Source organism: Pecten maximus, chromosome 1, assembly GCF_902652985.1.
Source record: "Pecten maximus chromosome 1, xPecMax1.1, whole genome shotgun sequence".
NCBI lineage: Eukaryota > Metazoa > Mollusca > Bivalvia > Pectinida > Pectinidae > Pecten > Pecten maximus.
Window position 1 is genome coordinate 41,821,478 of NC_047015.1, and position 17,532 is coordinate 41,839,009.

Here is a 17,532-nt window from a genome sequence, read left to right on the forward strand (position 1 = left end):
ATTACCACTGTTAGACTATACCACACACCCCAGCCTTGCAAAATATACAACTCCGTATATGTCAGAGAAATATGTACGTAATATTTCTCAATTACGGACCTTTGATGAGACAATATGGTGTTATATCGACCTGACAGAAATAATTCTGACTAATAAATGTCCTGTTTCGATATATTATCTCAAAATTGAAGATTTATAGAAAATGCATTATATTCAATGATTGTCTTTATTTTTTTTAATGGAGTACAACAATTAAAACTTTTAATAGGGTCAAATCAGAATAAGAAATAATCTTTACATATGTACTATTCATATCACCAGAAATACATATAAAGAGTTATAATTGCCATTTTTCACTAACTGCAATATTCTTTTACATTTTTGTAACATGTTTTCGTCATTTCTCCTCAGCTGTGAGTAATGCTGAAGACAAAAGTACAGCAAATGTATCCAACGGTAAGTAAAACAATGTAATGTCTTTGAAGCCACGATCAAAAACTCTGATGCAGGCCTCTGACCACAATACAACGGCATAGGAAGTATCTTTACAAGCAGTTAAGGGTTATCTATATAGGGGAATTCAATTTCAATTTCAAAACATTTTATTGACACATAAGGACAATAGGATTGGACAGCAGGCAAAGCCTATATAAGTCCTCTCCCAAAACAGTAACATACACAATGGTACAAACATGGACATAATATAACACATTGCATATTACAATCTCAATGCTTAACAAAGAGTCAGCTCCATTAGATTAGTATTAATTTTGTTTTTTATGAAAAGAATACTCTAACCTTTTTAAATAGGTACAACGATATTTAAAGCAAAAAGACAGAATAGGCATTTATATCCTAATTGAATAAATTTTAACAAACTGTATGAAATAGATAAAATAGATAAAACAGATACAGGCGACATAGTCCAATATAGGGAAATAATGATGAATAAAAACAAACAGATAAATGTGCAATATAATGTGATATACATGAGCTACATGTAGATGTCTTCCCTGAAACATGCACGATTTGTCTAAATTTACAAAAGCTTAACAAATTACATGTCAATTGATCAAGTTACTTCTGCTTTATTGCATAATTGTACTGATTTATAAACTTGAAAAATATAACATGACTTGCTTTTTAGATGACCCATGAAACAGATGTTTTAATTTAAAAGTTAAAATCCTACTGTAATGTGGTGAAATCCGGAAAATTATAAAATGTGACAACAAACTTTTTCTCTTGTCGCAACTTAATTATATCGATTTATTTTGCCAATCATGTACTTTGACAGATAATATATACTTTCCAATCGTGGCGAAATTTTTGGAAACTAGATATGCCTGAAATTGAATAAATTATCACACATATTAAACATATGACAATAGGAATCAATATGCCGCAGAACGTTTTCATCCTACAATTTTGCTAGCAATATATTTGTTGTTTTTAGCAGCCATACAGCAGAAATTGGAGATCCTTAAAGATAAATGGAATATTTCACAGTCAAAAATGACGGAGAAAAGAAAGTCGTTTGGACCTAAGAAAACTGCAAAAAGTGTGGTTAGTATTTCATAATTTTAGAAAAAGGTTTAAGATAGTGATAAATTATATGAAAATACATTATTTTGTTCATCTGAAAGCGCTATATATTTTATGTCATCATTTTCCAATGACATGTAATGGTCAATATTTTCTTCATATACAAATTTCAGGTCTAGTTTATTTGGTATTAGATATATGTAGCAACCGAATATAGGCTACCAAGCTCATTTTGCATTCAATCTAAAATATTTACTCTTCTAAATATTTCTTAATTCTTATTTTATTCCCCCAAAACTTTTATTTGATTCATATTTATTTCCATCAAGACTTCCTAACATTAATTACATTAATATATATCAGTTCCGATTTGGCACTGCTGCAGGCATTTTTAAAACCGAACACAATTAAGAAATCAGCACTTTTAATTTATCTAGGAACTGCGGGTAAGAATCCTGGATAAGGATAGGAAAATGTTGCAGCGTGCCTTTCTGGACAGAAAGGGAGTTGCAAGGGGCTACATCTCGATAGATATATCGCCGTCTAGCTCCTGTGAGGATTGGACAAAGGAGGTGTCCTCCTATTTCAGTGGACATCAACAAATTCACCCCCTGGTTTCAACAAAAAAAGGCGACTACACAACAGTGCCAAAAAAGTTTACATATGTAAATTTACGGGAAAGCCAAAAAAAAGAGAAAAATCAGTTCGAAGAAATTTGGCATTTTCTTCCAAATTGAAAAAGGTAATCATTCTGTAAATAACGAGAGAAAAGAAACAAAGAAAACATAAATGTCTATTATTAAAAAAGTATATATTATGCATGGTGTAAGAATTTCATAAGAAACACTTAACACGTTCTTATACCGCATGTTAGGTTGCCTATGACGGATTAAGAACAAAGATACTGTATCATATCGTTAAAATTATTGGATATTTTCTTCAAAACAATCTCAAAATAACTTGTCTATGAATGCCAAATCGCCTGTGTGTAGCTGTCATTCGTTATTTGGTGTGCCTGTTACATGTGTGTTTAGAAAATCATTACAAGCAATGAATCATGTCATAGTTGATAGGTAATTTAAAAATAGGAAAGTTTATAATTAAAAAAAAAACTTTTGAAAAATTGAGAATAGACAACAATGCAATTGTCATGTGTTGCAAATATGATAATCTGTATCTATTCTACAGCCCGAAGCAGCATAGTTAAAGCATACATCCCGCCAAAAACAGTTTCGCAGGTTTGTATTATATGTATGTTTTAGTACATTTGGCTATCAATCATATTGTAACTATAACATTACTATTAATTGAGGTGTAAAGGGTCTTAAATGAGTTTTCATTTCAATCCATATAAGGTTTTATGAAACGAATCTTAAAAAGCATTTTGTTTTGGAGGGCTATTCTACGTAATATAGTTTTCATCATATTACTCAGAAAACTTTTGACAGGTTTAAAGTCATTGTCTACATCATGACGTCACAAATGTTTTTGATTTACACAGCTCCATGGCATATTACACCAGTAGCTCTTGCTAAAATTTTACTTTATTTGAATTTACTGAGTAGAAGGCCATTTTTGTACACCATTAAAGAAGAAATAGAAGTTATTGAATATTTTGGTTAATTTCTATGTGCATGAAATGTGTTGTAGGACCCTGTATCTTCTTTTGACGAAGACAGCAAGGCTTCATCCGAAGACGCAGTTGATATCCTAGTTGATTTGGTCAATGAGGTAATGGGAAATTATAATTTTCTTGTCATAATTTGAAATGATATACATAAAATGAAATATTGACGCGAAAGCAAGTATATTACATACGTTTGCATCATACCTTTTTATCCATACAATAAATATGCGCTCAAAATATTACAGTTTTATGCATTTTTGCCATTGTCCTCATTAGGGAGAAGAAAACGACGATACTCAACATGTTGTTCCATGTGAGGCAATTGCTGGACCGTCAGGGGTACAAAATGTAAGTACATTGTGTATCTATGCATATGCTAATTTTTCAACATTATTCAATTATATTCAGTTGCAGAATACTCTTGTTTGAAAGATGATGTGTTATTATATTAGCCACTTGAATTCTTTCAGGACAACGTCACCGGGAGCGCCGAACCAAGGTCAGGGGGTTCAAACAAGGCAAGTAGTTGATAGTCAATATGTGCTGTATCGTTGCTACGAAAGTGAGGGTTTCAAAAGTTGATGATCAACATTAAGTACCGAAAGTGTTGAAATACAAAGCATCGTTTTTTTTCAGTACTGTTTGGAATACATGTATACCCAACTGAAATGATGCGACTGGAGACATATGTCTCGTCCTCTCATTATTATAATCTTAACCATATATTAGTGCGATATATATCAAAAGTTTCTTCTATTTAACAAATAGTTGATTTTTTTTAATTACAGGAAGACGACGAGAATTTGCCTGAACTCCACTCAACATCTAACTCCAGAAAATTCAGCAAAGTAATATATGTTCTGTTTTTATCCTTGTGCTTTGATTTTGTAATCCTGAATGTTATATTGAAGCAAGCATACTGGTATAATAAATACTTCCACAGTGAAAGTCTGAATAGCATTACAGTAACGAGAGTATGATCGTGTTGTATCAGTGATATATTTGGTTATTGGATTACCAAGGTATCGGTCACTGTAAAGAATTTTCGGAATATGTGTGTTCTGTTGTATGGTGTGTAATCATAGTGTGTGTATTGGTGTTTTACGTATAGTGATCTCTTTGCATGCCCGGAGTGTTGCTGTGCCATGTGTGCCGGTAATGATCACTGCATAGTTGGAATGTGTGTGATAATTATTATACAGGGCTATGTGCGTGTGTGGTTGTGCTGTGTGCCAATGTGTGAGCGGATGTTCGGTTGGTGTTGTGTAGTGGTGTGGTAATCATTGTGCCGAGAAGTGTGGGTTACAGCGGGAAAGAAAAAAGGGAAAAACATTTTCAACATTTATTTGATTAAAAAGGTAACATGTATATATTCCGTTAAGTAAGTAATAACGACGTTATAATCCAATTTAGGTAGTGAATCATAACAAGCAAATGTTTGTAATTGTTTATTGTTTCATTAATTCTCATAGATTGACACAGCCGAAGATTACAGCAGTGATCTAGAAGATCCAGCAATTATAGAGGTATTGTTCTCTTAAATTTAAAGTAATTATTGTCATGGATTAATAATTAGCATACAGGCGATCAGACATAAATTTACGTTATTACGAATATATATCGAGCTCAAATAAATGATATACTTCATGAGATTGTTATTTTAGAAAAAATTACTTTCTTCAAATCAAAATAATTAAAAATGTAATTTGCATTTTTAGATCACCTGACGCGAAGGGCCGGTGACCTTATGCCATGGTGTGCCGTCCGTCGTCCGTCCGTCTGTCGCCCGTCAACATTTGCTTTAAATCGCGACTTGTCAATACTAAATCGATTTTAGCTAATTTTGGGCCTGATAGAGGAAACAGAAGCAAATCCTCTAAATCGCTACCGGTCATAAAGTTCTGAATGGATTCGGTCAGTAACATTCATAGGGGAAGGGAGAACAGATGGTGACACTGACCCCCACCCCCACCCCACCCCTTCCCGGGGAAAAACGGGGCGGCGCCCAAATGGGGAAATAGGTGCAAGTCTTTGAAATAACTACTAGTCGTAAAGTAATGAATTTTTTAAACAAAATTTGATCAGAATGATCATTTATGAAATAGAAACAGATTTTGCAAAAATGATGACTCTGATTCCCTGGGTTAAGATGGGCGGGGCACAATAGGGAAAAATCGAGGTAAATGCTTTAAATCGCTACTATTCCTAAATGACTAAATAGATTTTGATTAAGTTGATTAGTATGATGCTTTATTGGGCAAAGAAAAGAGATATAATGTATAAATGGAGGGTATAGGTCCCTTGGGGCTGGAAAGAGGGGGCTTAATAGGGGAACTGTTGCAAAATAGAAAAAGAGGGCCCCCCCCCCCCCCCCTCCCCAAAAAACAACAACAAACAAACCAATAAGCAAAAAACTACTTTAAACCATAATTAGAAGATGGAGCGAAAAGGGTAGATCAATAATTGAAATGTAACTAAAAAATTTTGCAGTGTTAACTGAAATATCCATGTGAGCGATGCAGGCCCTCTGGGCCTCTTTTTTTTTTAAATTGCCCTTTGTTTTGTAAATAATATTTTAGCTAATCAGTATTTATCTTAAATTTTGAAGATGGAGGACCAAAGCTTTCTGGACGAGATGGCGTCTTTTGATAAGGTATTTACCTCATACATATGCTATTGCTGCATTTTCTGTAGTAAGACTTCTCATGCAACCGTTGAGGACGTATCATTTTATATCAGCATCAAGCGTAAAATGCAGAACTTAGTGAATGATTATAAACAATCGTCACACATTTCTATGTGCTACACACCATGTACTTTCTACATGTTAACCTTCACACCATATAAACGTTTTTGTTGGTAAGATATTAAAAAAAGATCTCTGTATTTTTGTAGTTGATGAACAAGAAAAAAGAACGACAGGCGGTTAGTATTGATGGCATTTTTTACACTAAATAGGACACGCTTGTCTAAGATGATTTTGTCTGTGACTATAATTCTCAATAGTTAAATTCTTTGTTAACTTATTGTAATATTTCTAAAGATTTATTCCAAAATAATAAAATATCTAATTTATAAATGCATTTAATTGAAGATGGCAGAAGGTATTGAAATAGAGATGACAGGAGAAAACACTAAACTGGTCTCCGTCGTCTATCCAGCCCATGGAGGGATGTCGTTCGAGAGGCTGTTTCAGTCTGATGATTCCCTGAAGGTACCAGCATTACCCTATTACTAGTAACTAAACTACAAAAAAATGTATTTATATAAGACAAATGCACATCAGCATAACAAAACATCATACTTAAGATGTGTTCTATTTGCATTTTTCAAGTGAAGAGTATTTCAAAATATTTCAGATGAAATAAGAAGGAATGTCGACCATATACAAATGCTAACTCCAACAATTGTTATATTTTTTGTCTTTTCACAGAGTGTTTACACATGGCTATGCTGCGATGTTGACGCTGACATTCTGCCTCCAAAATTTAGACTTGACTGTCTAAATGAATTCACTTGCATTGATGATAACTGTCAACACAGGTATCCTCTCACTGCTGAAACTGCATACAGGAGCAGGATAGAAACTCTACCTGAAACATTATGCATTGTGGAAGAGGTACTACCGACAAAATATATCTATGTTTATTTAACTTGTGTTACATATATTTTAATTAACATATATATATAAGACTAAATATATACATTACGCACTGAACTACCTTCTATGGAAAGTTATTGTCCTATAATTTTCACAATATTGCAGACAATTGAATCAATGGAAATTTATGTATACATCAGTTTTTAAATATGCCATAACTGTAACAATGCATTTATGAATGTACTTATTTGTACGTTAACAATCAGCTTTGCACCTTTATGATTGTATTCCTTCTTCCCCGCTTGACTATTTGTTGAAATTAAACCTATTTTACAAATTTAAATCATATTCATTTTCTTTTTCAGGAATACACTGGAAACGACACGTTGACCTTGTATGATGATGTCCTGTTTGCATAGTCCATATCCTATTTATATATCAACAAAATGACCGATTTTTTTTTGCAATGGAACGGTGTCCGTCGTCCGTCCGTTTACTTTTACTTTAAATCGCTACTAGTCATAACCCCATCCCCTTGGAAAGTAGGGGCGGAGCGCAATAGGGGAAATTCGATGAATGGCGACACTACCACCCCGATTTTTTTTGCAATGGAACAGCGTCCGTCGTCCGTCCGTTTACTTTTACTTTAAATCGCTACTAGTCATAACCCCATCCCCTTGGAAAGTAGGGGCGGAGCGCAATAGGGGAAATTCGATGAATGGCGACACTACCTACTTAAGTCCACTTGCGAATCTGTAATTTAGAGTATGATCGGGTGAACTAAATGGCAGACAGACATTCATCTTTGATGCTAAGGCATACATTGTGTTATCATAACATGCAACCATCTTGGAGATTAACAATTGAAACGAGTTCTCAAAAACCTCTTATTATATGTTATAGGTTAGGTCCTAGATATAACCATGTATTTGTAGTCTTGTGAAGAAAATGAAGAAAATATGATCACATGTTCTGAAATAAATGAAAACTTGAAACACAGTAAAATGTGTTAGTGATGTTTGTTCCTATGCATATGCAGGCAGAGACAAGGAAATACGAAACGAAAACGCATTCTGCGTCTTTGATAAAACATAGAATTTCACCATGACCACATGATAATAACATCATAATGTGGACTAGGGTATGCTGATGGTTCAGCGATTTGTTTTGAAACATGCAAGTACTGCTGCATGGTTGCGATAACTCGTAAATTATCATTTTTAATCGGGTTGTCTTCATTTGTGGTCTTCTGACCTAAGGCCGGGATGCCCAATAGTCATCGTGCCTTGTCAGTTTTTGCCCGCCATGATTTTTCGCATTTCAAACTTCTTCTCAGGTACCAACAGTGGTATTCAACTCCGACTTGCATAAAATGATACTGAGATGGTCATGATCAAGTATCGTTATTTTTCGGGTCGAAATACTAGATTGGTTGCCGTGCTTATGATATTAGCTGTTCTGACGTAATTCCATCCGCTGACACAAACTTATGATGACTTTTGTGAATCTAAATATATTCGAGAAAATACTGTAATTTGATATCAATTGATTATAAGTTCAAGTTCCCTCTTTAAACAAATATATAAAAATTTTGCCTCTGAAATATTTCGAGGTTCATAGGCTAAGCCGTGGTGTTCACATATAGAAATAGCAGCGGATTTAAAGTCTTCATCTATATCATTATCAGAATCAGTCTTGTCTCGCAAAAAATTGAATAAATCACTTCTTGTGTCAACGGGATGAGACATGTCTTGCACTCCTGAAAAAACAACAACATATTTTCATGACATTTGTTTCAAATTATATGTAACTGTTATATGCGATAGTGTCACATTTCAAAGTGATATCCTATCTTGCTATTGCTGAAGTGACAATTAAGTTTATATAGTTATTGTATGATATGGCGTTGCATTGTTGTTTTGATTTGCTAACAGATATTTGCGTAAAACGTATATTGCCAAATGGTGTAACCAATTAACATACCAAACATCTCTGGGCTGTGATACAATAAATCAGGTATTCCTGATACCACATCACCGATAGATTGCTTGCGGATTCGATGATGGTTCCACGAATTTTTAGCATCTCTCAATTCGCCTCTTATCAACTCAAGGTAGCAAAACTGAATCAGACACCTTTAAAGCACATTACATGTAAGTATGAATTGATGGAAAATGTGTCAAAAGCTCCACATTACTTCGCATTAAGTTATTTTTATATGTAGTATACATGATTTTCTGTAATTTGTTTAGTTTCATATAATATATATATATTCAATTATCAAAAAAGTTATTATAACATGTTTCATTTTATTTTTACACGTAAATGTACTTTTACATCCAAAACCATTCAGAAAAAGAAAAACACAGTAACTGAAAACACTAATCTATCCAGAAAAATACATGGACAAGTAAGACTTATAAGTAATGTGAATGAAATCCAAATAACACGCAACACACACACACACACACACACACAGCCAACAAAAACTCCACACATTTAATCGTGAGTAAGTAAATGTATCATATGATTTAATATATTATATCGCTATCATCCTCTATATATAAGGTAGTTATGTGATCGCACAACGTTCCACGATGTGCGATGTGCGCACGCACGATGTGCGCACAATGTGCGCACGATGTCTGCACGATGTGCGATATGTGCGATACGGATCGTGCAGGAAATGTGCGCACGATGGGCGATTGGAACGGCACATGTGCGATAGGTATCGTGGTAGATATAAAATGAGGAATACAGCATCTAATTATTTAAACGTGTGGAACGATTGTAAAAGATATACAACGATTAACATTTTACGAGGCAGCTAATTACCATATTTTTTTGAAATATATGCAATAATTATTAGAAATGAAACTTAATACCGATGTATATTTAAATAAGTTATCTAAATTATTTTAAAGACCTTTATACAATTTGCTCGGACGTCGTCGAGGATACCTCTAGGCCTAGGAAAGTCGAAGATACGGGATATTTTATACATGTAAAACTTAACAACAGTTAAAACGACTTATTTTGAATAGAAACATATCTGTTTTGTTTAAAAATACATAATATATGTGATTTATGTATTAAGTAAGAAAAATAGTCGTAGTGGAGCCCGTCTACCATATATTCTGGTGCATACACATGTAGATGTTTCACCAGGCCGTCAAAATTGTCACGAATACTTGCGAGACAAAACGACGGTACTTAAATGGCAAAAATCAACAGGTCATACGTGTTCCATGAATGAAAACAATTGTTATGTAGCACGTACATTTGTATATATAATAGCGACCATCTAATATCATAATTTTATTTTTTTGTATATGTTTTCGTATAACTAGTTATTTCGTAATATGTATAAACCGATCGTTAGCTGTGCGGTTTACATCGCACAGTTGTGCGGTTTGTATCGCACATCGCACATTTGTGCGCACGATGTCTGCACGATGTTTTTGGAACGTTGTGCAATCACACAACTGTAGTTAGCTTATTGCAAATACTCAAATTAGATAACAGAATTACTCACTGATGCATTTTGTTGCCGCAAACGAAAAGTCCATCACCTTGGAGAATCTATATCAAATAAATAAAAACCGGAAAGATACACCTTGTATTTAGTTAAAACATAGATTCTATTATGTTTTGTTTGGTATGGAAGTTTATCTGTCTTCATGCCCTACAATGTATAATCTTAAGATAAGAATGATGTTTATTTCTGCAAAACAATATACGTATTAATAGACAATTGTCTGGTGTAGAGTTCTCAGCTTGAAATCCTTCTATACGCACCCTGAAATGATGAATCCACCTGTCCGTACATTTCTTTCTGAGAATTCCCCACCATCTTTCAATCCTCTACAAAAATAAATCCGATTTATGCTGTAAGTCAGATATTATGTTCAATACATGTTTTCTGGTATTGATGGAAATGTCAAGTCTTCAATACCATCGTGGTACAACTACTCCCAACAATGTTTTATATAGAAATATTTATCTTACCTGGTTATGCGTCGATTTACCGTAAACAAAGGAATCGTCATCTTCCTGTCGCAGCAGACTCTGAATACTGGCAACAGTTACATTTTCTGTCCCTAAATTGAATAAATAGTTTGACATGTTTGTATTCATCAATTAGGTTCGTTACAAACAATCGTTTTTCCATCTTATAAGTTAGATTTCACAACGGTCATATGTATTTTATCAAATTCCTTAAACATGCAATTGGTTAACCAATTTGATTGGCGACATAATTCCGTCCTTGCAGTTAGATAGATGCCTAATTTTCTAATTCTTGCTTGTTTGGTTTGTAATTGGTTCAATTACAGTTGTTACAATTGTTAAGTATAATAATTTATCGTGAAGACATAAAAAGTTATAACAAGTAACATTAAAAAGAAAGAAATACCAACCTGCATCTGATCGGACCATATGTGGACACGCTGAAAAAAATGTAGAAAAAAATATTTTCACTGGCATGTGGCATGTCACATGTAAATATTGCTTTAGTTGTTGTTTATTTTGTTGATTTTCTAGTAGAAAACATCGATCGAAAATTCAAACATTCTAGTCAAAGCAATAAAATATTTATCGATCATGGGGTGTTTGAGAGGGGCCAAATAAGGGATATAAATGTAAGTCTTTTAAATCGCTAATAGTCATAAAGTACTGAATTGATTTTTAATTGATCAGAAATATCCTTGATGGAAGCGGAAAGAATTTGCATAAATGATTTCTTTGACCCACTCGGGCCAGAGGGGCGGGGTCTAATAGGGAAAATTACGGTTAATCCTTTAAATGCCAACTAGTCCTAAATGACTGCATGGATTTTGATGAAATTTAGTCTGAAGCATTATTAGGCTTAAGAGATCTAATGCTGAATAAATGGAGGGTATTTGTCCCTTGGGGCTGCGGAGAGGGGGCCTAATAGGGAAAATGTTGCAAAATAGAAAAAAAAACCTTTAAACTATAGTTGAATGATAAGGCAAAAATATTTTTGCCATGATTACTGAAATATCCAGGTGAGCACTGCAGGCCCTCTGGGCTTCTTCTTATTGTTAACTATTAACAACTTAGGTCATTTGAAAATGGCGTCCAATGTGGGCGGTATGTTAATGCACATTATAACTAACTGTATCACGAATAATATAGCAATAGATGTTTCTTTTATTAAATATCAATATCAGATATTGATATTTCCACCACAACAAGATAATAGAAATATTCCTCTATAAGCCTTAAAGATAAATAAATAGCCAAATCGTTTGAGTAAATGTACTCAATTCTGATGATGAAATAACATCAAAATCTATTACAAATATAGTTATCACATCTAAACTTTCTCGAAATAATTAAATACATCACTAAAATGTTTGCATTCGGTTCGCTTAAAGATATTTTATCTTGTAATAAAGCATTACCTGAAAGGAATTCGACACTTTCAAGAAAGTAAGATGCTATCTTCTTAGGATCTTTATTTGACCTCCCTGCATTTAGCCATACAATGTATCTTGAAAACCTAGAAAGAAACACAATTGAAACATATGATAAGTAAGTATTAATACAACTTTTAAATTAATAAAACAGTGGCCAATACTTGCGAATACGTTTACTTTGGCTTCGTTTGGTTTTGTTTGTCAATCTAAAGGGCCGCTTTAAGTGGTTGCTTTAAATTTCTATCTATGTGATATATCTCCGGGCCAATTATACTAACACCGAGATTGGCTGGTCATCCTGTCCACCATTTTCAGTACAGCGTGAGTGTAAACCAGTTAACCAAGCGTAAAAACAATCAGTTCATGGACTCTGGTATGCTGAACAAGGGAGACATTAGGAAGAAAGTTGTTAAAAGGATAAAAAAAATATCTCTAAATCTTTGATTCATGCATATTACCATACGAGCAAGAACAAGACTAACATACCCGTCAATGCACCCAGTGATGCAAATGCCATAAGGAGAGAGCTTATCGTATCCATCTGAAAGAAAATGATTCAAAAAAATGCGTCCTTAGCATATAATATCAACGTGCGTTTTTGCAACATACATGTGTGCAAATACACGGTAAAATACTTTTTTCTTTCAGTACAGAAATGCGGTATAAACAAAAAGTTAACTTAATGTCCTAATTTACTGTTCAAGAGATAGCATTGGACAAAATATAATAAAACAAAAGATCAATTCACGAATCTAGAATACACTTCTCGAAACTTTGATTTATGTTTAATAATGTGAGAATATTTTCTGGACAATGCCTACTTACCCATATGCCATACCCAATTTGGACCTGAAACAAATGTAAATTCATTATTTAAAGTATTCGGAATCGATAAAAGGAAATATACCAATAATCTTCAATGTCTAGGTTATGTGATGCATCTCTTAGTAAAAGATGAAGGGAAACGAGTATATTGCTCCTGGGTTGGCGCTAGAGAAGACACCTATATATATTCCCTTGTAGATATATATTGTTATAGTCAAGGTAGTTTATCATATCCTACAATGATATTTATTTCTTTTCCAGATATCAATCATAATATATTCGCGCTTAACATTTGCAAAATATCATTATGTAGCAGTACCTACCTCTACTGACATAAACCCTACGCTTTAATTTATTGCCTTTCCTTGATTGCAAACCATCCGGATCCAGCACGGCCATTATTTCCCTGACCATTTTCCTGTTTGAAATAAGTTGTAATGTTGTAAATTCCATATTTGTAACTGTATAAAACATTCTAACAATGATGTGATTTTTATTTGCATATTGTTTTCCTAATTCGATTCATGAAATTGTTTCATCAAATATCATTTCTGTTGTCAGTGTCCTAACGTTTGTAACATACAATTTACACCCTAACTTATAACGTTGGTGTGACTGGCTGCAGGTTCTAATTTTATATTCTGACGTCTATTACTTTTTCAAGCCAAAAGACACGAATTTAAGAACATTAATATCGTCAGGTATTCGCTCAATATTTGAAATCCATATAATGTCGTTTATTAACTACATTTCTACCACAATAAATGGGTGTTATTCAACTCCCAAGGTATGAAATAATCATTACAACTGTTGAATGACATGCAGTTTATACCACACGTTTTGATTGGTTGACGCAGTGACCTTTGACCAGGACTACTTTTTCATCACGTGGTTTAATAGGTCTTGCTGTCTTGATTGGATAACACTTGAAGGCCGCTTCAATGAATGGCGGCAATGATGACACACAAAAAGTTGTTCGCAACTTTGTTTTAATAATTCATCTTTTTATATAGAGTTCTATCAAATTATTGCCTTGAAAAATGAACTTACTTATTATTTATTATGTTTCAGTTAGATTGTTATATATGGAGACATTTACGAAACTGTCAGTTTTGCATATTACTTAGCGGCATTTCACTTTAGGTCATATCCTGAAACCCAACCTGATATTGTAAAAAGATCATATGCTGACACAAAACAGGTCAATTTATCCTCAAAACAGCTTTTCTATTGTGGCAGAGACAGGTCACACAAAACTCATGGCTGTTGTATATGGTATTTCTTTCATTCTAGTTAGTTATTTTTCAAAGTTACAAACTATTGAAAAATAACTAACCCGAGTGAACGAAATACCACATACAACAATCACTCGTGTAACCTCTATTTATCACATAATTGCCATGTTCTACCCTGTTATGGAAAGCATTGAGATGGTTGCTTCTTCCTGTGCGTGATGCACAAAAGAGTTATTATTTTGTGATGCAATTCACAACAGTTATTGTTTTTTTATGCAACTTTTTGTTTCTAGCTCGCGAGAATTAGCGATGTTTTGCCGTTTCAGTGGTATTCAGCAAAAGAGCAGACGACATGTCAATGCACTATTTGTACTGGTGGTTGTTTTCTAGCATGCAGTGAATAGTTATAACATGACGACAACTGATTCTCTTATAATGAAGTAGTTTTATAATAAATGTTGCATAAAAGTTGTAAGTATATATTCAGTACAGATAAATATTTTTCACCACAAAGAATTTGTGACATTACACGATTGTCTCAAAAGAGTTTCGTTTCCAAAGTCAATAATAGCCACCCACTCAAGATTTCTCTATAGAATATTAGAAAAAAGTGAGCGAGGGACCAGTCATTTAAATACCTTCTAACAACATATCCATAGTTTATCCTTAGCCTGGAGAATACTTCACCAATGCTTATGTCGTCTTTCATTTTACGCTCGTACTGTAACAAAATATGATGTAAGATTAGATTAATTTTTATATGGGTTATTTTCTACTGCTTGTGACAAATGCAATTGTTGATTACGGAAATGCAGCGAATTACCTTCCATTCAGTTCGCATAATATTGTGAGGTTCTCATTATCATTTATTTGGATTTTTCTTTGTTTCCTATTTTTAAGGTGAGTAAAAAGTAAGAGGTTACTTTTTGTAATTGTAGAGGGTCAGTTTAGTGGTAATATGGAAATGGCCTCTAATTGGCCTTGGCGACTATGAAGATCAGAGATAAGGTTTTAAGTAGTAATTGATAGAGTTAACACCAGTGGAGGTTGTTTAAGCCTGTTGTAATTATTAGGTCTTAAGTATGTTAGATGTGAACAGTTGTCAGTTCCTTCTGGGGATGATATATTGTACCTTGGTGGTCATTCTCAGAGGCTGGGTTAGGTCCATATGGGTGGTGTATAAATAGACCTGTGGTCAGTCTCCAGGACTGGTATATGCATAGCCGCCTGGTTAGTCTGTGGGACTGGTTTATAAATAGGTATGCGATCATCCAGGGGGTTGCATTGAAATAGATTCTCAGCTCTGGTATAAATAGGTATGTGGTCATTGGGTGGACTGCCTTAAAATAGCTTCCCATGCTGTGGTATAAATAGGTATGTGGTCATTGGGTGGGCTGCCTTAAAATAGATATGCATGCTGAGGTATAAATAGGTATGAGGTTATGATCTGTTTATAGTCGGTTCCTAGAGGTTGTATATATAGAACTTGACCATGATGTCATTCTTTTATTAGACTGTGTTGGTGTTTAAGTTTAGCATCTATAGTGTAGGGAGTTGGGTTTAGTAAGTGATGTCACTGGTCAAGAATAGTTTGCTGGCCATATATAAAGGGCTGTTACCTTAGAGTAGGGGTTTTTTGGACATCGAGTGGTTAGAGGAGTTTTCAGAGTGAGTGGAACAAGGAGTTAGTTTTAGAGAGTTTTTAGAGTTAGTGCTTAGAGTATATACATTCATGTACGTAGGTCTTATTAATTGAGAGACATTGGATTGTTATGTGCTTATTTTAGATAGAGTGTATAGAAATGTATAGATTAGTTTAGTTTATGGTTTTGAGTCTAGTTTAGTGATATGTAATTAGGAACTTTAAAGAACCTTTTATTATGCAATTATTTTCTTCATCTTGGTTACTCCTAAAAGGAATTGGAGTGGATTTTATTTAGATACTGCTGGAATTTATTCAACTTCAGGCTTTCTTATTTACTTTGTGAATTATTTGTGAATTTATACGTTCTACTCCTGGAGTATATATTGGATTGGAATTTGATATAGTATCTTGGTTGGCAAGTACTTTGAATGAAAGTCATATCTTAATAAAACTGAAGGAATTTTATATACCTGTGTATGTTTTGTTTTGAATTTCATCGATTAACGTAACGATGTGGTGTCAGAAGAAATAAACGGTTAGCAGAAACGCAACAATATTGTTTCTTTTTGGCAATTCATATATATACTAAACAGTATGAATCATATGCATATTTACGGTGATTAGTATAGAAAGGCATGATAGATAAAAACAAACTACCTGTATTGCTTCAACTACATCATCAAAAGGTGTTAAATGTGTAGGTCCCCGTCTATTGTTTAACCCAAGCTTCGGCATGATCTTTCTCTTCATGTAATTGTATCTGGAAACACGCAAAAACATATTTACATTGCGTACAATATATGTGCAATGTACACAGAACTCGTGAGGTTTTTCCCGGATTTTCTCTTGAAAATGCATAAACTGATGGCGTTATTCTATGCATGGAGATTTTTAGAATAATTGCATTGAGCTTACCCGTAAATATTTCCGAAAATCATGTCTGAGTGTATTGTGAAAAGTGCAAAAGCAATGAATCACATCCAGAGTGATCATCAGCATAACTTATACTGCATATATTTGGTCTTTTATGTATTCCTGTCTCAAAACATTAAGTTAATGATTAAATTAATATATCCGGACTTTATCTATAGCTTCATGAAATTCGTGGCGACATAGATGACGTAATATAGCATATACATGGCGTGTGCAATACCGGGAGTTATATTTCAAGTTATATTTATATTTATTCGAGTTATATTTTATAAAAAAAACATGATACGTTTTTTATTTGTATTAAATGGTTCGAACAGTATCTGCAATTTAATATCAGTATATATATTTACTTACGTAATGTTTACGCCATGCCTGGAATTCAATAAATGACAGATGACCTTATGGGTATGCCCGAGCCTGTGATAGTATTGTATTATATCTTTCACCTCTGCAAAATATATAAATGTCTATAAAGTAAGAGAATATAAAAAAATATTTTGTATTATCAGTAAACTTGTAGCAACAGTACTGTACAGAAAAGTGAATTTTCGAATCCAACCGTTTATGAAGACGAGTAAATTACATCTGTAATTCATTTTTGTCTTGGTAAAGGGTCGGATTGCCTCCAAATATTGGATTACATATATGTTACCGGCGTTATTACTAACTAGACCCTATAT

At 33.7% G+C, this 17,532-nt stretch overlaps 1 protein-coding gene and 2 long non-coding RNA genes across 3 annotated transcripts; all 3 read left to right on the forward strand.

Moving 5' to 3' along the window:
• Positions 1-2,733: 2,733 nt before the first annotated feature.
• LOC117327538 lies at positions 2,734-3,691 on the forward strand. The gene is made up of 4 exons (XR_004532679.1): positions 2,734-2,783; positions 3,196-3,276; positions 3,449-3,520; positions 3,643-3,691. It is a non-coding gene; the product is annotated as an uncharacterized LOC117327538 (long non-coding RNA).
• Positions 3,692-3,710: 19 nt separating this feature from the next.
• Positions 3,711-8,522, forward strand: LOC117343807. Its single transcript, XM_033906362.1, has 8 exons — positions 3,711-3,734; positions 3,961-4,020; positions 4,645-4,698; positions 5,781-5,825; positions 6,068-6,097; positions 6,267-6,386; positions 6,606-6,791; positions 7,139-8,522. Exons 1-8 carry the CDS (start codon positions 3,711-3,713, stop codon positions 7,190-7,192), a joined length of 573 nt encoding a protein of 190 aa, XP_033762253.1. The 3' UTR covers positions 7,193-8,522.
• Positions 8,523-15,561: 7,039 nt separating this feature from the next.
• LOC117327603 lies at positions 15,562-16,384 on the forward strand. Its single transcript, XR_004532705.1, has 2 exons — positions 15,562-15,638; positions 15,697-16,384. It is a non-coding gene; the product is annotated as an uncharacterized LOC117327603 (long non-coding RNA).
• Positions 16,385-17,532: the final 1,148 nt, after the last annotated feature.